The sequence below is a fragment of the Necator americanus genome, chromosome II, assembly GCF_031761385.1.
Source record: "Necator americanus strain Aroian chromosome II, whole genome shotgun sequence".
Taxonomy (NCBI): domain Eukaryota; kingdom Metazoa; phylum Nematoda; class Chromadorea; order Rhabditida; family Ancylostomatidae; genus Necator; species Necator americanus.
The window spans coordinates 28,999,242-29,021,736 of NC_087372.1; the positions used below are offsets into that span (position 1 = coordinate 28,999,242).

The 22,495-nt window shown below is 42.8% G+C and overlaps 3 protein-coding genes across 5 annotated transcripts; 1 reads left to right on the forward strand and 2 right to left on the reverse strand.

Annotated features, from left to right (window-relative positions):
• Window positions 1-2,753: 2,753 nt before the first annotated feature.
• On the forward strand, window positions 2,754-12,999 carry RB195_019825 (uncharacterized protein; the record flags this gene model as incomplete). Of its 2 annotated transcripts, XM_064187854.1 has the most annotated exons (6): window positions 2,754-2,898; window positions 4,370-4,558; window positions 4,618-4,703; window positions 6,626-6,678; window positions 12,553-12,715; window positions 12,937-12,999. In XM_064187854.1, 6 exons carry the CDS (start codon window positions 2,754-2,756, stop codon window positions 12,997-12,999), a joined length of 699 nt encoding a protein of 232 aa, XP_064043735.1. The 2 variants fall into 2 exon arrangements, with proteins under 2 accessions (XP_064043735.1, XP_064043736.1); XM_064187855.1 differs by lacking the exon at window positions 12,937-12,999 and having other exon boundaries at window positions 12,553-12,814.
• On the reverse strand, window positions 8,646-10,142 carry RB195_019826 (uncharacterized protein; the record flags this gene model as incomplete). The annotated part of the gene is made up of 3 exons (XM_064187856.1): window positions 8,646-8,938; window positions 9,393-9,515; window positions 9,593-10,142. The coding sequence occupies 3 exons, from the start codon at window positions 10,140-10,142 to the stop codon at window positions 8,646-8,648; spliced, it is 966 nt and encodes a 321-aa protein (XP_064043737.1).
• A 104-nt stretch (window positions 13,000-13,103) lies between the features above and the next one.
• Window positions 13,104-17,215, reverse strand: RB195_019827 (uncharacterized protein; the record flags this gene model as incomplete). Of its 2 annotated transcripts, XM_064187857.1 has the most annotated exons (2): window positions 13,104-13,479; window positions 17,004-17,215. In XM_064187857.1, the coding sequence occupies 2 exons, from the start codon at window positions 17,213-17,215 to the stop codon at window positions 13,104-13,106; spliced, it is 588 nt and encodes a 195-aa protein (XP_064043738.1). The 2 variants fall into 2 exon arrangements, with proteins under 2 accessions (XP_064043738.1, XP_013307060.2); XM_013451606.2 differs by lacking the exon at window positions 13,104-13,479 and having other exon boundaries at window positions 17,000-17,215.
• Between the last annotated feature and the right edge of the window lie 5,280 nt (window positions 17,216-22,495).

Sequence of the window (22,495 nt, forward strand, 5' to 3'; positions counted from 1 at the left end):
GGGGAAAGGAGCTTTCTCGTAATCTACAATTCACACTATATTCTCCAAAAAAGACCCGAAGATCGCTAGTTTTGTAAAATGCTACCTTTGACCTTTGCGATTCTGAATTGAAGTCGACTTCGTCAGTGCATCCCAAACGGATTCATCAACTCCGAGTACTTCACCATTTTCGCTTTGCTATTCCGACGTTATCTGGAGTCTTTTTGTTGGGAGGGTATCCAATTCGCGACGAAAAGTCGTGCACCATTACATCACTTCGGCTCAGATCTGAAGAAAGAAAGAAAAGAAGAAAGGAGGAACTCTTTGTGAAATTTAAAATTCTTGCGAGTTGAATCCTTTTGTATATCAACCCTCTTTAAAATAATGACGTGCACTAATTGATGAATTATATGACCTCGTGATATATAAGAATTCAGAGCCACAGAATCAACGGTTCTTTGATTACGTTCTAAAATTTACTGGATATTCAACGTTTTCTGGAATGCAAGTTAATTTCACTACCTTCATGAGCGCCGCAGACGGATGGTTCTCCTTGTTTTAGCTTTTTGGCGGTTCAAGGTTGTAAAGGGGATAACGTTTATCGAAAATTTCTGATTCCATAACCACATGCACATGAATCAACTTTGAGGGATCCTTTCAAATCCAAAAAGTGGGGCGCACCTCGGGTCAAATAGCAGAAGTAATCAGATTGAAGATTTAAATGTCTGCATAGTGTAACGTAATGCAGAACGATTACTGCCTGAGGTACAGTCGTTTTCAACAGCCATTTTCAACTAAGGACTATCGAGGCACCCCATTTCATTGAATCGCGCACAGAAGCCCGTCTCTTCAAACATGTCTTCACCCACCCAGACGTAATTAATTTTCTACTGGAATGTGTGAAGGCCGCACGCAGTCTCTGCATGACTCTTCTCCTCATATTTATATTTATTTCACAACTATGTATCACGGTATTATATTTCATCCCCTGAACATAATTTAAAGACAGTGTTAGATAGAAATTTCAATGTTCAACTGTTCCCCCCGCTAACAGATAAGAATCAGGACGTAGTTCGCAAGTACCTCAGCGAAAATGCAAGACACGTACAGCAAGCCAAAGTATCGGGAGCATTCTAAGCACCCGTTTACCTGATGAGACAACTTTTAGCGCTCATGGGACTAACGAAATGAAAACATATAAAATGGATGACTTAAGAAAATTGTTATCATGCTATATAATAACGGGCTTATTCTGTCATGTGTGTGTGTCAGTCACAAAGTTTGGAAAAGAGGGTGCGACGGGTCCACCGGCGTCGAGTTGGTGCACCGACGCCAGATATCCATAAAATGGGGTGCGACAGTTCTCACGGCGCCGGAATGGTGCGCCGGCGCCAGATAGCTATAAAATGGGATGGAACGGGCCCCATGGCGTCGGATTGGTGCGCCGGCGTCAGATAGCTATAAAATGGGTTGGAACGGGTCCCAAGGCGTCGGATTGGTGCGCCGGCGTCAAATAACTGTAAAATGCGTTGCGACGGGTCCAACGCCGTAGAGTTGTTGTGTTATAATGCAGTATTATCGCGCAGTAACTTCGTAAGCATGTCACAAAAGGTAAATGGAACTTTGCAATCGTTTCACATCGGTTTATAATAGAAAATGAAGGAAATGTTGTTAGAAAAACAGGATTCTAATTTTACAGAAAATGTCACTACCATTAATTTTTGATTGACTTTGATTAATTGATCAGTGAATGCGAGCGAAGAGAACACCACAAAAAAGTTTAGTCCGGCTTTAGCCGGACATCCAGACTGGTATATATATATATATATATATATCAACTTCGTGCAGTAGAAACAATGAAATTCGCTTTTCGAGCTTCGGTAGTTTGAGGTTCGTCAGCTTCATACGTGTAAAGAGTTGCTTCGTTAGGTTATACAATACCTGGAGTATTCTCAATGCTTCCGACGCCTAAATTTTTACCGGTAGTTTCATGATTTCCTTGTCATTCTTTGGAACTATGTCCTAAACCTGGCCTACCAGTGTACATAGTCCAACGTCGAAAATTTTCCTTAACGCTACCTTTAAAGGAATTTAAATGGATAGGATGTTGTGCTTCAACTGCTCATTCCGTTAATTGTAAGTTTGATTTAATCAAAAATTCACCATCCTTTCCCATCATGCATTGTATCTACTGCCCTATTTCAAGGAGCTTATTTTCAAGAGGGTTTTGAAGTTTCGAACTTCATAGGAAGATGATTTTCAAGTAGTTACACTCAAAGCTACAAAGCTCGAATGTTTGGTTCGGAGTACTGCAATGTCTAAATTATGTAAATTTAGAATTTACTGGAAAAAATGTGAGAAGTCTTCATATAATTTCAAATCCATAGATCTTGCGCATTGCACACAAATTTCCCAGAGGTAGGTAGTCCATCGACCACTCCGCATCAGAGCTCGCTAGAACGACATGAAGCACGGACAGTTGCGTAAGCGGCTGCGCTCGAAGCGGTGTAGAGCCAGCAGTTGGAATCGACTTGCATCGAAACGATCCCAACGCCTAAAACGAGCTGCTGCGTAGGTGGCTAGGGTCCTCCGCGCCGCTTCGAGCGCAGCGCGTCGAATTCGTGCGTAAACAGCGGCGAAACTGTGAACGAACTTTGGGAGGAGGATTTTTTTGTATGGACTTGTGAAGAGGAACTTGCTAGTTATCATGGATATGACGAGTACTTCATTTCTGATTAGCTTCTTCGCGTAGCGGTCGGCTAGCTAACTTCGACATGAACCTCCTACAGAAAGGAAATTATATCCTCCCGAAATTATTCGATCCAGACAAAGTTTTCTTTCGCACCACTACTATAGAGAAGATCCTACCGCCCTGTGCTCCTGAGAACTCGGTCGAACTTTGTTTCTACTGTATAGAAGGTATGAATCATTTTCTTGGCTTTGATTTTGTGTGTCGCAATTAGCGTGGAAAATCGTTCTTGCAATCTTATCTCGACAAGCCCTTGCGTCTCGCCTGTGTCTTGTTCTTCTGATGACGTCGACATAACCTCGTACAAGTGTACCATACGGCCAAGCGATGACACATGAAGCATAAAAGCATCACCGCACATCCATGTCTCCAAATTGATTGAGTTGTATGGGTGCTAGGAAAAAGGCTGCCTCACTTCTTTCATTCCACGATGAAGACCAACATCATTGGCAGAAAGTTCATCTTTGATTGCAGTGCTTGTGGGCGGGTAGATCGCAGCGATCGTCATAATCACCATCCTATACACAATCAAAAACTGCCGGAAAGTGAAGTCACTGTCTCCAGTGTTGGTCATCATCGTCAACAGAGCAGAAGCATAGCTGCAGCTAGGACGGTATCTTCCTAGTAATTCTCAATTAAAGGCAACATAACACGAATCTGACGTGGTGACGAAATCCGCTTAAAAAGATAGAGATGGGCTCGTAGATGGATCCGAGGTGAGTCCGCTCATTTGTCCCTAATCGTCGTTTAAAAAAAATTGACGTGGGAACGCCTATAGTTCATGCGAGACATGTAAGAACGCGGCTCTACGTACACGTTCCGGTCCCGTCAGTAGCTTGTTCATTGGTTTTACTTTAATAGGTCTGTGAGGAGACGTCATTAATGCTCGCACGTGGATGCGGTGCGTGCGCAAGGGTGGCGCGTTGCAACTAAAATCGTCGTAAAAGGCGACGTCTCCACGCCCTTTTTAACGACGACTTAGGAAAGATGAGCGCAACTACTCCGGACTCCGCAATCTACATTTCCATCTTCAGCTTTTCCCGCGGATTCTCTCACCACGTTAGTTTTGTGGTATGTTGCTTTTAAAAGTGGTATTGTCGGGTCAAAATTCGGCGTAGTGGCGTATGCGGCTGCGCACAGAGTGGTGTAGTGGTGCTAGTGGTCAGGATCGAGGTGGAGCGATCAGTGGTGCTAGCACTAGTAGTTCACCGTCTCTAGTTTGACTTACTGGATCGCTTCGGGCGCAGCCGCTTTTGCAACTACACTGAGTTTCATGTCGTTTTATGCTAGTAGCTCATCCAGTTCCCGTGAAGGAAGAGTTACGATAGATCCTCGAGGTTGAGATCTCTTCACGAGCAGTTTGGGGCCGGAACCTAGTTTGGACCTGGCACGAGCGATGAAAAAATGTAACTTCTCTCGATCCAATAAGTAAAGATTTCACTCAAAGCCTTCCGTCATCACAATCTCTTACTGATGGCTATTGGTGGAAACGATTCCGAAAAAAAAACGCATTATTTTTTACTGCCCTTATTTCAGAGTGTAAGGTCTGAAGATGTTCATAAGATAAGGTCTAATCTTCTGCGTTATAAAGGACGTAGTGTGTAATAAGATTCTCTAACTGAGTGAATAATGTTTTTGTAGGGCACGAATGCGTCGATCATCCGAATCGTCGTAAAATGCGTAGCGGTATTGACTGCTTCGCAGATGACGACTTCAGGTTAGTAGACGAGCATCACATCAAAAATCTCCACAAAAGTCCTGACGAAGAGGAAATTGATACAAAAGAATGCATTTTGGCAAATGATGATAAAGAAGTAGAAGTCAAAAGGGGTGAGGAAGTGGAGATTCGTGAGTAGATGGTAACAGCATAGTTGCATATAGTTATTTAGAAGCAAGCATTGATTGTGGGCATCATCTAACAGTGGTGACAGCAACGAAAGGGAAGGCGATGTCAAGTAGGAGACCAACAAAATCGGTAAATTCGTACAGTCCTGCAGTTTGAGGTAAAAACATAAGTAGGAGGCTGCCGTAGCTAGTAATCGCAATTCCGCACTAAAATATTTGAGCCCAAAAATTGCGCAAGATTATACTGCAGTACCCGTGAATGAATCAACCTTCTTGAATGTTAGCGTTTCGAAAACCTTGCTTTTTCCGCACAGGTAACGTTGTCCCTTAAATGCAGCGACTTACGAAATTGATCTGGTACGGAAACCACAAGGAAAACGTAGGGTTCGGAAAAACGTACGTGGCCCTTCTCAGTTCCCCCTGATTTCGTAAAAAAAAAGAACGACGTCTTTCGTGCCGTTTATCCACGACCACTAGAGAAAGGTGAGCGGAACCATACTCGTTTCTGACAAGCTGAACTCTATTTTCCGTCAGGTTTTCGTACTCAGCCAATTTCTTGATATGCTGCCTTCAAAGGCATCATCCCACGAATCTGGCGTGGTATGGGTTTCAGGTGGGTCATGCCTACAGATGCCGTAGATTGTGGGAAAGAGAGTGATTCCGTCCACTTCTTCCTAATTACAACGGCGCGTGCACAAGGCTGACGCGCTCCAATAGAACTCATTGTGGAAAATAACGCCCCGAAACGCTCGAACCCCCATCTTCGGGCCATTTTTACAACGATTAGGAAGAAATGAGCGTTATTCCACGCGTTTCTGCAATCTACGATCCCGTATAGTCTTTGGCCATCGGAAATCCACATCACGTCAGATTCGTGGGTTAATGCCTTCAAATATCTCTTACCTATCTGTAGCTTACAAATCTTTGAACATGATCAGGGCACCAATTTCTTTCTCTAGAGGACGACTTTCCTTAACTTCTTTCTACATTATTTGTAGATGTCAAAATATCTTCGATTGTGTTAAAACGGCCCCATCTGGAGTTCAATTATGCAAGAGTTTGAGTCTTGCATAATTGAGTGCAAGAGTTCGTGATGGGACCTTTATCAACTGTGGTGGGGCTTTAGAGGTGAGCAAAGATTGCACCACTCCACTTCGAGCGCGATCAGTCACGCAGTTACACCACAAATCATGTCGTTTTGACCTTACTGTGCGCATGAATGTCTCATACTTCTTATTATTTCTTAATATAATTATTTAGAAATGACGAGTCAACTGTGTTAGAAACAAAAAGATGTGAATTTTTGTATTTGCGCGATATATGGTCGGCGCCGATAGTGTTCAGCCGGTTGTACGCGGTGCGCTTTTGATTGGTGAAGAATAAAGTGGAGAGTGTGTCAAGCAAATGATGAACTTGCGTCAGAGCGTCGCGCCCTCCGGTTGAACGCATTCGGTAGTGGGTGTACAGTGCAATATAGTGGTTACATCCAAACTTACGTACAATCACCTTGGGTAGATCTAGTGGAGAATCTGTAGTGAAGTGCATTGTTGGCCCGCCCCAGCGAAGGTCAGGATAGTACTGCGTATGCGTATCACTTACGACTGATTCCTTTGATCTAGTTTTTACAGGCACTTTCTGACTATTATTAATCTTTTTAAACATTTGTTATTGATACCTTTATAAAAGAAATAAATTAGATTCACATATCAATAGACGAAGATCTAAAGATAGTGTAAAATAGAAAATGAAAGAAAATTTTAGGAAAGCAAAATTTGTGATGATTACTTATATTTTGCCCACACAGCAAATTATTTTGGCTGCAGCAAAACGAACGAATGTTTCAAAGTTTTCCAGCGCTTAGAGTTTTTTTCTTCTGAGAACAAACTTTGACACCTGAACCTTCAGAGAAATTTGACAAAATTTCTCCAGCACAGAAAACATCTTACATTAACTGTTTCTTTACTCACCCACGGCAGCTGCCTATTGTGCAAAGAGTTTTTTTTTAAATTTGTTTTTCTACCGCTATTGATTCCAGCAAAATGTTTTGTTAAGGGAGACCACTGTCATCAAGAGGTCATGACAGTCAGTGAGATTCCTCGCAAAAGGTGAGACTATCATTAATGATACGGTGTATAGAATAAAAAAATTAGTTTGAAAAGATGATATGATAGGGAAGATCAAAACGTTGTGAAACTATAGGCTAGTGGAGGCAGTAGGATGGAGAAAATACCACTTTAGAGCATTATAACAACAACGACCACACATTAAAATCACACCATTTCATCGATTGCAATGTCCGAAGTTCGAAGCAAAACACAGAATGCCTTCATGAGAGAAAAATTCAAAAGCTTGTTGGAAATTGTCGAGAAATTAAGCATTGCATCTAGTCGGATACCTACGAATCAGACATAAACTCTTCGATGTAACCATAAATGTTAAAGGTGTGGAGTAATAGGTGTTCTGCTTTACTCCTCGTCCACACAAAATTTCATGCTAAACTTATGCTGTATTTTGTTCACCTATAAGATTAGATTTCTATAAGAAGAATACCATTATTCTTATAGAAACAGGAAAACAGAACGAAATTTGTACAAATGTTCTTGATCTGTCCTGCAGCTCATCCGTACAGCTTTTCTTGCTCGACGCTCATCAATTACGAGTTCCAGATGTAGGCAATATTTGGTTAACGCACTAATAGGGACGTGGATTGGTGTCATTACTAGGATGCACTTTCGGGGACAGGGAAATGATTTATGAACCAACCGAGAACTCGGAAGAATTCTGAAATTCTTTGAAGCATAGCAGTTTTTATGAAGGTCCTGAAATTGATCCTTAGAGGGAAACAAATCGATTTATTTGACTTGCATAATTGAGCGTGATGGTGGTCATACTCGTCATCAGCATACCCTAACCCTATCTTTTCATGGAGGAATCCCAAAATTGCCAAATTCGTGGTATGCGGTCTTTAAGTTGAACAAATATGTATGCAGAGGTAATGTGAAGACTTGACTTAATTGGCGGGCTGATGACGCGATATGCTGTTCTCGAACATAGCTCTGCCAAATTTTTTCGATCTTCTGCGAGAGTTTGCACAGAATCAGTCATTCGTCGCATTTTCATATCCTGCAAAATCTTGCGTCTCTCCTGAACTGCCTATCCACGCCGAATGTCTTCACGTCCTCGTTCACCACCTCAGTCCAGAACTTCCGTTTTCGACCAGGAAGCGTTTTCCAGCTTGAACCCAACCTTAGAACATCTCCTTAGAACACATTGAACAAGCGTTCTGCTGGTCTACTTAATCTATGACCAAAGAGGCGGAGACGATTTTCGGTAGCCATTTTCGATGATGATGCAACATGTTTGATATCTTACGTGTCATCCGCCAGTACACCACCTTGATTTCCGCGTGAAGATCTTGATTGTGGCATACTTTAGGGCGAAAGTAGCTAAGCAGTTGTTTAAGCAGCTTCACTTGCTGATAGCTAGACTCGCAGCTTGACTTCGTTGGTGAAGGAGTCAACCACAGCCATTTCGTTAAAGGCATCACCCTGCGAGTCCGAAGTGGTGCGGGTTTCAGGTGGGTTATGCCTCTACGGGGTCGTAAATTGTGCGGAAGAGGGTGATTTGGTCTATTTCTTCTTAACTACCGTAAAAAAAACGGCCCATAGCGGCGCGTGCACAACGCTGGTGCACTCCTATCGAACTCATTGGTGACAATAGCGCCCCGGAACGGAAGCCGCATCTTCCGAGCCGTTTTTTACGGCAATTAGGAGGAAATGGACGGAGTCACCCTCCTCCCCATAATTTACGACCCCGCATGGGTATAACCAACCTGGAACCAGCACCACCTCAGATTCCTGAAGTGATACCATTAAGGAGTAAAATGCAGAAATGGCCTTAGCGCATCTTTGATTCCCGTTCGAGGTCTCGAAGAGAACCACATCTGCCTGTTTTACCAGGGCGTTGACGTGATCCATAGACTGTAGCCAGCTTCGATACAATTTTGACAACATGTTAAAGTTTGTACTGCTTTCCGCGAATATAACAACATCGTCAGCGTACTCGAGATCAGTCAGGGGCGTCCTGATGCTGGGATGATTTTGGCAGAACACTGATCTACTGTTCTTCGCATAATGTTGTTGATGGTGAAACTGAGCAGGAAGAGTCCTCCAACTGTCCCTTGTCTTACTCGAGTTACCACTTCAAACGGTGTTGTACATGGTGTTCGAACTGCAGCAGTTGTTCGTTCATGCATGTCATCAAGCAAGCAAACGAGCTTTCCTGTTACTCCATCGGCGCGGAGCGCGTTGCGAAGACGGCCTCGATGAGGAGAGTCGAAAGCGGCTTCACAGACAAGAAAGGTAACTGAATTGGTTTGGAATACCGCTCCCAGATTTCGATCACCCTCCTAACGATTAACATCTGGACACTCGTAGATGGGCCAGAACGAATGCCAGCTTGCTTGTCGTGTCTTCGCGATGTTTGATAAGTCGGTCCAGGATAATCCGCTCCAAAACCTTATACACAACACACCATGATAGCTCGTCTCCACGAATCAGGCATCCCTTTGTCTGTCCATATTGAACGGATGACCTTTTTATCTCATCAATCTCAAAAGGAAACTACTTCAGCATTTTTGCGCTAATTCTATCGTCTCCACCAGGTTTTCCATCTTTCATCTTTTGAGCTTCCACTCGTCAGTGGTTCCTCGTTAACCGCATATCTCAGCCTACGAACGTGCTCGAGTTCAGGAGCTGGCAGCGCTTGTCAATTCGCGAGGTCTTGATATGATCTCTCCAAGTTGGAATGGTTGCTTCACCGACAACCGCTCCATTGCCGGTGTTGAGCGCTGGAGAACATCTCTTCATTTTCCCGCTGTACTGTTTTAATAAAGCACTCGCTTTCCACGTGTCCTCATGTCCTTCCACTCCTTCCCAAACTCCTTAAAAACTCCTGCTATTGACATCCATCTGTTTTCACGGTCTTTTTGCAGCTGAAGACGCAACTTTCTTCTCACACGCTTTCCCTGGCCAGTGCTGCGGACGGCGCATACAGAATTATACGTGGATTTTGTTTCAGCAGATGCAAATGCTAACTTCTTCCGCAGCAACAGAACCGCCAGCGTTTCCCTTGCAGCGTTCTGGATGCATTTTGTGAAAAAATCCGCATCGCTGAGCTTTCTCCTGGTACGTACTCCAACATGAAGCGAAATTTGGTCTTCGTCTTTTAGACCTGCCAAATCGATTTTCGGTTGAAGAGGAACTCCTCGGTTTCTGTTGTGGAACTGTATCTTGAAGCTGACAAGAACTGGACGGTGATCAGAGTGGAATGCGACGCCCCAAATAGCTCTAGATTTTCGGACATCTGACTGAGGAATGTTCCTCGCCGGAATGTAGTCGGGATTAAGTATGAGAGTTCTCATTTTCCGCCTGCTGTACTCTTCAGGCATTAAAAGGTTTGGCCCTTGAAACGTGAGCTGACGGAGTCGATGATTCCTCCTAAACGTGGAAGCTGTGCTGAGGCCCGTCTGTTCACATAAGTTGACCAGACCGTCACCGTAATCCAACATGCGCTCCGCTTTATAATGCCATTTTGCTAACATATCGTGGTGTTATTCAAGTCCCATCTTCGCATTTTCGTCGTGACCACCTGCTGGCTGAGTATTTCAGACATCCACACGTCCACTACGTCATAGAAGGTCTCCTTACTGTTGTCCTCAGCGGTCTCCGTAGGTGTGTGGGCATTTACAGAAACCGCTGAGGACAACAGTAAGAATCCAGAGTTTACGTCTTCTGCGATCCTGGTCGTACAAAAAAGCGCATCTAGAGACATCTGGCAGCCACCTACCTCCCTTTCATCACCATCACCGCAGCAGATAGCGTAGTCTCCTATACTGATGACTGGCCGACCTCTGATGCTTGTTTTCTGCAGCGCAGCGAACGGCATCGTAAAGGCCAATCGTAAATCGTAAAAGCCTGTACAGGGCGGTTTGCTGGAGTCCACTCGACAGTGTTCTGCAGTTAAAGGCAGCATACCACAAATCTGACGTAGTGGAAGAAACCGCTGGGAAAGCTAGAGATCTCTCCCCAAACGTTGTAAAAAAAAGCGTGAAACACTCCATTTTTCACGACGATTTCAGTTGCTACGTCCCACCCTTGTGCACGCGCCGCATCCAGCTGTGCAGTGGTCGAAAGCCAGTGAGTTCTGCTCGACTGCCTAGTCAGATGAAACCAATGAATAGGTTGCTTTAAATGAAACCAATGAATAGGTTCCCCTTAGGAACGCTAGAACGTTCCTTGTATGTTAACGTTTATTAACGTTTTGGTTCTGTTCTTAGGTCTGGAAGATCGCGAATAACTTCCTAAGAGGACCAAAAGGAAGAATTCAGGAAGTTCTTTCAGAGAAGAAAGTTTGCCCTAAAAAATAAGCATAACGCTGTTTTTCCCACCTCCAAGCCTTTTTGGAATTTTGATGGAGCGAAATTTAAAGTTTTCCGACTTTTTTGGATTTGTTCCGTCTAGATTTTGAGTGAACCAGACGGTCCGAAAAGGAGAAATTTTGAGCATGGTGGTTTCTTTAGTCTTCCTATCTCCTATGGGTGATTTTCTAAAATCCCGTCTCATATTTCTTGAATGAGAAAACATGCCAAAATTCAATTCTTGCTCTTTCGCCGAAAAGTGTGTTATCTTGAAAAAAAATTCAATATCTCAGAGTAAACTTAGAGCAAAGCAATTTTTTTAGTGTTTTATACCAGAGCAATTTCTCTATCAGATGGTATACCACTTGATTTCCAGGGCCTTGTATTTTTTGCAAATTTTTGATGGGATAAAGATGAGAAAAGTGCCATTTTTCCCATCTTTGTCCCATCAAAATTCCGGAAAGACTGGGAGGTGAAGAAAAGCAGCGACATGGCTGCTTTTAAGGCAAACTCTCTTCTCTAGAAAACTAACTAAATTGTTTTTTGGTATTCTCATGAAGAAGTTATTCGCAGTTATTCCAGACCTAACCATGTACGCAGATTCTGAACTTTTTTGGTTATTAAATCCCATTAATTCCACCTTCAGACTGCTGAACACTACGTAAAGTTAAATCCTTTATTTTTTAGAACTGGTTCCAAATTTCTAACTCTCTTGCAAAAATATGACTCGACAGGGTGTCGAACTTGCGTCGTCCCATTATCACATTGTCGAAACAAACTGTTGATTTTTTTCGACTTTCTTCTGTAATTGGACTTATGCACCTGACTGTTTTCTTTTTTCCTCACATTATGGCTTTTAATTAGTATTTGAAGATGTTTAATAAATTTTAAAATGAAAATAGAATAGAACAGAAATTACTTCTGTAGGAATATTTCAAAGGCGTTTCAGCAAATTCGCTTCTTCTACTACCTGCTGTTGCTTCGCTTCTGTCAGCTACCGAATCTCACATCTGTCATTTGTTCCTCGACCAATTTTCGATTTTTCTTTTTCAAAACACACGAAATTTCGAGGGGGTGGGGAACGGGCTCGTATTCGAGAGGGTCGTGTCCCATCCCCTAAGCTTAACCCTGCTTATGCATCCCCCAAGAACGAAACTTGTGCAGGCTAAGAGAGCGTATGAGAACTATTACTGGATGAGTCCTTTAACGCTGATTTTTCTGTCGTTTTTTCTTAGTCAGGGTTTCTTAGTTGACACAGCCCATTTCAAAGTAATTTCACAACTTCTTACGTTCAAGTGTCCAGGATAGCAACAGTTGAAGTCTATCCTTCAGAAGTTCGTGAAAAATTCAGTAATACTCAAAGTAAAATATCGTTGTCTCCGTCAAAAATTTTCTCATACACTCATTTCAGTCATCTGTAATTTTCATGGTTTATTTTTATTGTGGATTCTGCAGCAATCGAAACAATGCAGGAATTCTATGGTTTTACTACAACTACAGAGAATTCTAAGAGCTGTAACAGGGAGCATTTCTACTCGGAATTGACAATTTTCAACTTCAGATTCAGTCGATTTCGCGAGAAGACCTTCGTCTGTGACGTATGTGACGCAGCATTCACACTAAAGCAGAATGTGCAATCACACCTGTTCATCTATCACATGCAGAAAGATGGCTCGTTGAAACAGCACACACGTCTAATGTACAAGTGTGATAATTGTGAGAAGGTGAGCATTGTTTTCAATAGCCAACTCTTTCGGAACATAAGGAAAGTCAAATGTGGTTTGGATCGACGAATCTTAACCAAAAATGGAGGAGCAGAATGAAACCAGGAAATCGCCTTTCAATTGGTTGAACAAGGATAGCATTAGGAAATGCAGGACCACTGGAACTACACATAAATCCATAATAGATCCATATTTTCGACTTTTCTACATCTTGAATACAGCAAATGAAGGATCTCCGCTTCTTTGGGACCAAGAAAACGCGATACGTAATGAACAATGGCTGATATCTGAGATATTATGAAGAAAGGTTTTTCGTGAAGGTCCACATAACCATCTTCCTTTTCGAAAAAAAAACTTTCAAAAGTTCAAATGTTTCGCGAGAGTCCAATCAATTTGAATGCGGAGCAAATTTAGCGCATTGAAAAGTGTTACTTTGCTTTCCGGTACCAGCTACCAGCTTTCCGGTAACTTTGCATACGGCATCGGAAGACATTTTCCCACTGTGATCTTTGACTGTGGAAACAACTTTTAGGGAGAGATGCTGTATTCCAACCGCTTCCAAAGCAGAGTAGATGTCGCAGGATTCTTGACAGGTCCCGCGGTACAATATTTTTTCCTCGAGAAGTAGTCGACTGACAGCGACGAGTAGGAGGCGAGAGCAGTAGAGACACTCGAATTGCTCTGCGCCGACAACCGTCCACGTAGATAATCGCATGAGTTGCTTAGAAGAAGATGCAAGCCACAGGCTAATCGCTTGGGATAACCTAAAAATAAGAATTTACTTCTGACCAAACAATCTGAACAATGACGAATTCGTCAACAGGTTGAAAAAGATGATCGTTCAGGATGCGCATGAATGACTCGGCAGAAAAGTATGTATGAGAAGATCCAGAACTATTGCTGTAGCGCGCAAAAAATAAGTATTTTCCCCATGTTTTATTTACTTGGTACTTCTCCGAAGTTACGTCGACGGCTGTGTGGAAATGAGCGAATGCAGAACTGGCGAGAATCCGGAGCAGACAGTCTTGGCATTTAAATCATATGTTGTGTGCAACCCCATATCTACAACCTTCCATAACTCGTGGAAGGCTGTAGATATGGGGTTGCTATGTATTGCTATAAATATATGCCGACCGTTTCTCGAGAAAAGAATATTGTGTCGTGGGACCTGCATAGTATTGGTATATGTACTCCTCCCGTGGAACCACACCTCATAAATTATAAAGTTTAGTTCGGGGATTGTTATGTACGCAGTTTCGCCACGGTTTAATTGTTGTGACGCACACCCGCTATGCCTGGATGTGCGGTCGTACATGCTATTGACACAGCACAGTAGCTGGCGAATAACCTTTTTTGGATGGAATTCGTTTCATTTTAATTCTGTCAGAGCTCTTTCCTACCATAAATTTCCTTTATGGTAGGAAAGAGCTACGTTTATAAATCCTTCTTTTTCCAACACTATCTGAATTTGTTCCTTCTACGATTTGCATAGAAGTTCCAGTTGACTTCGCTCAGTCACCTCAGCTTATTACCTCCTTACTTGATCGTTGTAGTTTCCATTTGTGGCCAAGGACTCTAACGATTGGCTAATACCTGTCGACAGTGAAAAAGAAGAAATTTCCTCCCAAGCATCGATCATGCGTCGTACGATCACAAAGCAAATCTTTCAATGCTTCATGGAAAGAGAGCTATGAGCCGAGCATTCGCTCGCGATATGAGAGCGGTCGTTTGATAGCAATACTATCGATCATGCACGACCGCTCGCTTTCACATCACCACAGTCGGAAGCATTTCGGTTGCACATAGTGCAAAATGCGGATGTGGTTTATCTTCATGCATCCCTTTCCCTAGTCTCTTTTCCTCCTGCTTGTTCTGGATGACAACATACTACTAAGATATTGCGTGCAACAGCGGATGAAGGATCTCGTCACCAGCCACCGCGTTAATATTCTAATGCCTTGACGCTCGTTCATGCTTGTTTTGCCACTCAGTTTTTGTTTTCGATCTCGTGAACGATGAAACATTCTCTGCTCATGCGACGAACACTTCTTGTTTACTGTCTCCATTAAGAAGGAAAGATATACGTGTAGGTGATAGCAATCTGAGTATTGGTGAATGAGTTCGAATCCATATTGTTTATATTATTATTTACTATTTTCAAATGACTATTATTACTAATTATTATATTATCGTATTATATTGTGTTTATATTATTATTATTACCTAAATATTGCTTGCACCTTCTTTCACCAGTTTCTGTCAAGTTCTTGTAGAACATATGTCTCGCAACTTTATTTTTGTTGTGATTGTGAAGAAGTTATAGCTATTTCTACAGTATGCTTGGTTACACAGTGGAAGTTTTGTATGTATTAATGCTTTCATTTTCCTTTATTTTACGTGTGTGTCACCGACACGCTCATGAACTACTGAGCGCATTTCGCAAAAAGCCGGAACATTAAAATTCTCTCGTTGTCAAGTGAGATTTTCCGGCAATTGTGTGAATGACCTTTGCTGTAAACAAAATCCACGCTCGACAGGACAGTTAGTTGCAGACTCGATATCCACTTCGTTGGTGGCTTGATAGCAGCTCATCTGCTAGGGGATCAGAATGTGAAAGATACAAACTAATCCACAATTCGTTGACTTTCAATTCAAGATTTTCCGGCAATTGTGTGAATGACCTTTGCTGTAAACCATCAAACCATCAAGCTTCAAACCATCAAGCTTTCTGGTCCGACCCGTTTACGTTTACATCATTTCTTGCAATCAAGCTACTCAGTAAAACGTTTGTGCCTTAATCATTCAAGTACTGAAACTTTTTTTTTAATCAAAGCTTCAATTCTATCGCTTCAATTGTTTGATTACGTAGAATGAGATAGATTGTACTACTTAATTTCCTTTTCTGGCTAAAAAGTGATATAATCGATATTTTTGTGATGTTATTTTATTTTCTCTCCTTTGAATTCGCAATGTCGCTTTTTCGGCAGCCCAGATTTTCTCTGATATTTTCATGTAGAATCTTATTCGGGGATGACTAGCGTGACATCACGCAACGTTAAAGACGTCGTGATGCATCGCTACCTGTGGAGGAAAAGGACGAGATCGAGATGTTCATGATGTGGGACTTACATCATTTCAAACACACTCTAAAAAAAATCCGCAGGTGACCTGCAAAATATGTAAATAAATGTGATTCCCAAATTTATCAAGAGGTCTCTAAGAAAAAATGAGAAAAAAAATGATGTGAATCAAGTAAGGAATGAGGAAAGTGTATATAACACGCTAACAACTCGACCTGCACGCATATTTACTGCATGGCGCTCCAGCGTCTTGGAACTGTGAGAAATATTGTTGGTGGAATCAGATCCATGATTTTTTAGTACAATCACAACCGCTTACTTTTTCCCTTTTTTTCCTTTCTCTGTCTTGAACTATTAAACCTAGATGAAGGAAATACGGCTCGATTTTTCGCACGCCACTAACCATCACAACAACTTCCTCTTGGTATCGGCAATAGAAAAACGTCCGCGACTGAAATATGAGGTCCTGATGCTTTAGGAGGAACGATCGTGGTTACTATTCCAGCTTTTCGATCGTGGTTTCATCCTTGACATCCAGCACGTGCCACCACGCCCAACCTGGTGTCAAGTACACGAGCCGAATTCATATGCGATTGAGAAAAGTTGCCTACGTATCCTGCGCAAGGATGCTCGTGCGATATTCATTTACTTAAAAGCGCCCATTGCTGTACCATACTACAGAAACACGAAGGAACAGAGCTCACTAGAATATATAATAGCGTTCGGTAGTCTCAATGAGAAAAGCAAAAAAAGACAAGCACATCCATACCGATATCAAGTCTATTTCTGGTTTCAACCTAGGCCTTCCAGGGAATGAGCGCTGGGAATGAGAAAATCCAGTGAGGACTTCCACCAAATATATCTAGACTTGAATCTTAAACGTGTGTCGGGCTGGCACGCCTTTATGTTTTTGACACACCTTTTTCCTCTCACGGTGCTGGCTTCGGCATATTGACGCGGCAACTTGTGTTTGACGAGGACCTCTAACGTCGCAAATTCCAACTCTGAGAATAAAGTACACGCTTGACATGGATGTTCAATTAATCATTTCTCGTACAAGAAGTGCCTATTAGCTCCGGTTGACTGCAAGACATCGCCAGTAGCGCGTTGAAAAGTTTTTTCCCTCTCAGTTCACGTACTGGCGGGAAATGGTAGAAACGGGACAAAGCAGCCGGATGGGACGAGAACTGCCATAGTGCAGGCGTTACCTCACGAGCAGACCGGAGAGTGAGACGTCACTAATGGTGCTACTCCGTAGTCGTACGGTGTCCGTTCCGTAAAGTTCAGGTAATGACCGTCGGCGCGTAAGTGCAACAGCTGACGACGACAGCGAAAATGAAGGCACGTCTTCGCCCTCATCGGTTCGTTCGTCTTCTTTGCACGCCTGCGTCTCCGCTATTTCCGGCCGGTTGGCTGCCATCAGCTGATTAGCATATACGTGCGTGTGTTGTTGTCTCCTCTGATACCGCACACGACCGCTCTCGCCCCGCCCGCTCCAGATCGATACTACCACTCGGCACCCTCATCTCGCACCTTGTCCCCCGTTCATATATCGCCCGGTTCCGCCTTCGGTCCCGTCCCGAATACTGACGATAAGGTTTGAGGTCAAAGGAGGCGCCAGGTGGTCTTGAGTGCGCTTTGATCGAAGGGAATTAGTAGCGCCTGTTCTTATGTGAGCTCCTCGTTAAAATTACCAAAACTGAAGACCACATAGGCCAAAGCCCCTCAAAAGTATGAGAGCTGTGATAGTAGTACTCTGCACCGCTCGTCAACTCTCACACTCATCACAAATCACGTCCGTCATAGTGGCAGCAGTCGTCTGTTGGTCGGCACCGAGGACCTTTCCACTGCGGACATCCAAAGTCGCGTAAAAGTTTCTCTCTTTCTTTCTACACTTTCTTACCCTCGCCTCCGCTACAGAGACACAATTTACCCCGAAAAAACCTTCACCCATATGTTTTCCGTGCCCTTTTACGGGGCAGTAATTGAGTTTCATCTTCTCCTACAATTAACTATTGGATCTTCTCAGTGTTCATTTGAAGAATTTCGGTGTGCGTGTGTATGTAATTGTTGCTGCGTGACTTGTGGTGGTGGTAGTTTGCGGCTGTTTTCTAGTATCATTATAATCGCAGTGCCGCTCCATGGCAACTGAGATCCTGCCTCGATGAGGTGGGCGCCTTCCGCTTCATCACCTCAGGGATACTCCTAATGCTCCAGCGCAGGGATTTTGTATAAGACGCGTTCTGTCGAGGGGTGGATACTGTACTTGGCAAATTATATGGAGTCGATTTTACCGTATCAAGAACAGCTAACCTCATCTTTCCTCTTGTTTTTAGCGCGAATCTAACTTCATGGATCTTTCATTTCGGCTCTGCGCGCTGGACTCTGTTGTCGATTCCTCACTTCACCCCTCTTTACGTCTATAGACCTAGCCGCTTTGATTCATTAAGGATCTAATGAAATGCTCACAAAGGGCATGGTTGGCATGGTGCTCACTCAGGAAGACAGTAGAAAAATCTTGCAAATGATAAGGAAACAACTAAGGATATAACAGGACAACTCTCTCCACATTGCTTTCTTTTCATTTAGATATACCAACGTAAATACTGTTGTTGCAGCTGTCCCTATGGAATAGAGTTGATGCGCTGTTTCTGATTGCAATGTGACAGTCCTTCTTCATCAGAATAATTATTATTGTCATATATTCATTGTTCTTAATACCTTAATCTGTGAATTTTATGTGAAGTAACAATTTTGCGATCGTTTTTGTGGACACCGGAAGAACTAACAATATAGGCAACGTACACACTAGCCGGATCATATAAATACGCTGCGGATACGTTTTTGTCTGTTTCTCTCGCGTTCGTGGACCTGACACAACCATTATACTTGAAAAATCAAAACGCAAACGTTTTTCGCTGCTTTTTTCGATAACAGGATGAGCCATTTTTCTAAGAAACGTTTGTTCTGCAAATGGATCCATTTAAAGGTTAAGATATTGTTTCCATGTAAAATTTGGTTCGACGAGGTGGTTTTTGCACACCTAGGAGGGTCCGGATTTCCTGAGATATCTCATATATCTATCCATCTTGGAAATATGAGCACTTGTTCGTTGTGTTGCTCAGGTCTCGGTGCATCCATGGGCGAAATCAGGGGTGCTGCCGATGTGCATGGTAAATATTATATTATTGAGATCGATTGAGAACAACCGCTTTCCACGACGCTGCCACTTTCAGCACATGCATTTCTTGGTCGAATCTTCTCTCACTTGGTATGACATTCGTTTTTTTCTCTGATAACATGTAAGCAATTAATTTGGACCTAAGCTTTTTGTTCGTTCCATCATAATTTTTCTCAATCTGCTCTCTGTCCTTTCATGTGGCTAGAAATTCTTCACAAATTTCTTATTCTGAGCTTCGAAGCAAACATTATCCATGCTCTGTACAACAATAACAACTCCAATTTTTCTTCTTAGACATAGGATCGGTAGTTCCAAAGGAACTTAAAGTGCTGATGGTTACCCCGCATTAGATGAGTTCTGGAAGTGAGTGTTCCTTCCCTAGGAATTCCTGTTATCACGGCACAACATTCAAATAAATGGTCATGCTCATGTCTAAGTTACCCACCCCGTTGTCGCAAAATGAACGAAACCATTAACTGAGACAGCTCGATTCACATCAATGGGCCGAACTACAAATCTTTAAGATCTTTCCGAGTATTCAGCTCCTTACACTTGAGCGAGTGACGGAACGAAAGCGGTTAAAACGGACTTTGTAACTCGCACAGGTGCAAGGACTTGCTTCGTCGGGTAAATTTATCAGTCTGGGTGCGCCTGACCTATCCTATTCCTGAAGTTGTAGAGAGCGCTCCGGTTTTTTGCTGTGATGTTTTCCAGACTACATCCGCAATCAGATATATTATTGAGAAGAATGTAGGTTTGGAAATTTCTCGGAACGCTGCCTTTAAACAAAATACCCATAGATTTCTCAAGATTCGCAAAATCATCAAATGCTTCTAGTGTTCCAGCCGTAACCGAGAGAATACTGATAGCGAGGAGAGTGTCGGTGAGTTATGAGAGCAACACGGAGTTTTTGGCGCTACTTCGGCTTTCGGCTCAGGGTGGTGGAACGCATAATAAATTATATATCCTTCTGCTCATACATAGTTAAGCTAAAAATTCAAAGAATATCCGGACAGCGCTCATATCACCGAACTAGGCGAGACAACTGACAGGAACTGCATAGTTAAAATCTCCAGATTCTCACAATTCCTGAGGGATATTGCTGTGGGTGTTTATTCTGTTTTTTTTTTCTGGATTTTTTTTTCTGCGGAATAGCAACCATCATAAGTCTAAGAGTTCCTCATATTTTAGCTTTGAAAATCATAGGCCAAGCGAAGATACAAGACTGAATTTTTTGCAACAAGTGATCCTGGATTCTCACTTACATTATTTGGAACTTCAAAGTCATTCATTCTAAAAATCGTCGCCTATTCAAAATGATCGTAGAGCACAATTAGGATATCCTCTTCTAACTATGGCAAAATCCCTGGTCCCTGTAACATAGTCTCTTTGCAATTTCCACTTGACTTTTGCATTCTTTGACACTTCTTACGTATGATCGACGCTGAATCTGTTCCCCCAGATGAATTCGATGCGTCTTTCGCAACGCTCACTCCTTCTCTGCTTGACTCTTATGTTTTTATCTCTGCTGTGCTGCAACTGAAGGCTAGTCCTACTTACCCAGTTGACCACAATCGGAGCATTGTAAATGTTACAGTTGGTTAAAGTTCAGAAGTCTTTGGATATTAGCTGAACTTAATGATAAACTACCATTTTTGATGAGGATTTGGTTGAGCGGAACTTTGAATCATGAAGGAAGGAATAGTGAAGGAAAAAATTTAGTCGAGATCCCTATTATTACTGACTACTTTACTATTACTTGGTAATGGTGTATAAGGAGGAAGAAGTATTGGATTTACGATCTTGGTGACATACACTTCTTTCCTTAACTGAGGGCAGAGCAGCGAAAGCATGCTCTATTTTCGTGTCGTCGTGACGAGAAATCGTAAAATTGGGTCTACATTCTTTAATCATTTGTGCTACCAATTGGGTAATTCCACCACAGAACACTTTATGCTAGGTGCAAATCATTACTTTTTTTCTGAACAAAAGTAAGACATCCTCACGGGATAAGCCAATAGTTTTGTGATGCTGTGATAAGTTAATGGATATGTCTTCGTAATTGTTGGATCTATTCAAAATTTATTTGCAAACACCCAAGCCTTCATCCATCAATCTCACGAAAAAAAGCATCCTTCGTTCTAATCCCTTCATCGAGCAAAAGCAGCAAAAACACGTCAGCTGGACAAATCACGTGGTCTTCTCACCCGTCACCTAGCTGGTGCACTTCTTTGCTTGTAACGGCAGAAAGAATTATAAGGGATAATCTGTATGAGGATCACAGCAACCTCAATTATTCGGACCTCATAGCGCAACTCAACGCCTTCCTTTACCTTAAAGGCAGCATATCACGAAGTTGACGTAGTTGGGAAACCGGCAAATATAAAGTAGATTACGAGTAGTTTGAGCGTGACCCACCCAATTCCTCCTAATCGTCATTAAATCATCACTCCACGAATCTGACGTGATACGGATTTCAGATGGAGTATTCGTATACGGGATAGCAGATTATGGAGAGGGGGTTATTCCGTCCATTTCTTCCTAATTGCCGTAAAAAACGGCCCGGAAGATGCGGCGCATGCACAAGGCTGGCGCGCTCCAGTCGAACTCCTTGTAGAAAATAGTGGCCAGAACGTCCGCAGCCGTATCTTCCGGGCCTTACTTTGCAGCAATTAAGAAGAAATGGACGGAATCACCCCCATCTCCATAATCTACTATCCCGTATACGACTACTCCACCTGAAATCCGTACCACCTCAGATTCGTGGGGTGATGCCTTTGAAGGCAGCATACCACAAATCTGACGTAGTGAGGGAATCCGCGGCAAAAGCTAGAGATGGATTTGTAGATTGCGGGATCAGAGTGGTTCCGCTCATCTCTCGTCGTAATGATCGTGTCATGATCGTCGTAAGAAACCACTTGGGAACCACTTTGGTCATTACGAGGAACTTTAGAACGCTCCTCGTTCAGGTACCCTCGGCACCCTATTGATAGGTCTCACTGGAAGAGGCAGCCGAGGAGAACCCACTGACTTCCGACCGCTGCGCAGCTAGATGCGGCGCGTGTAGAAGTGTGGAGAGTTGCAAATGAAATCATCGTAAAAACAGAGCCTTTCACGCCGTTTTTTCTCATTACGATTAGGGAGAGATGAGCGGAACCACCCCTGATTCGGCAATGTACGACCCCATAAAGAGTTTGTCCATCAAAAATCCATACCACGTCAGATTCATGGGGTGATACCTTTAAAAGTGACCTGGAAACGAGGTTTGTTCCGATGAAGTATGATCGGACGCACTACCGTTCGCTTGTGGACGTGATGCGTGCAGGACAGAGCTAGGACATTTCCGCGTACCTCATAGCAATAAGCGACGGTTTGCAGGTAGATAAGGGGGAATTGATGAGGCCACACCCAAACTCATAATCTACAGTCTGAACTCTATATTTTCCCGAAGGTTTTCCAACTACGCCAAACTCGTGATATGGTACCTTTAAGAAAATTTTTGAAATTGTGCCATTGTCT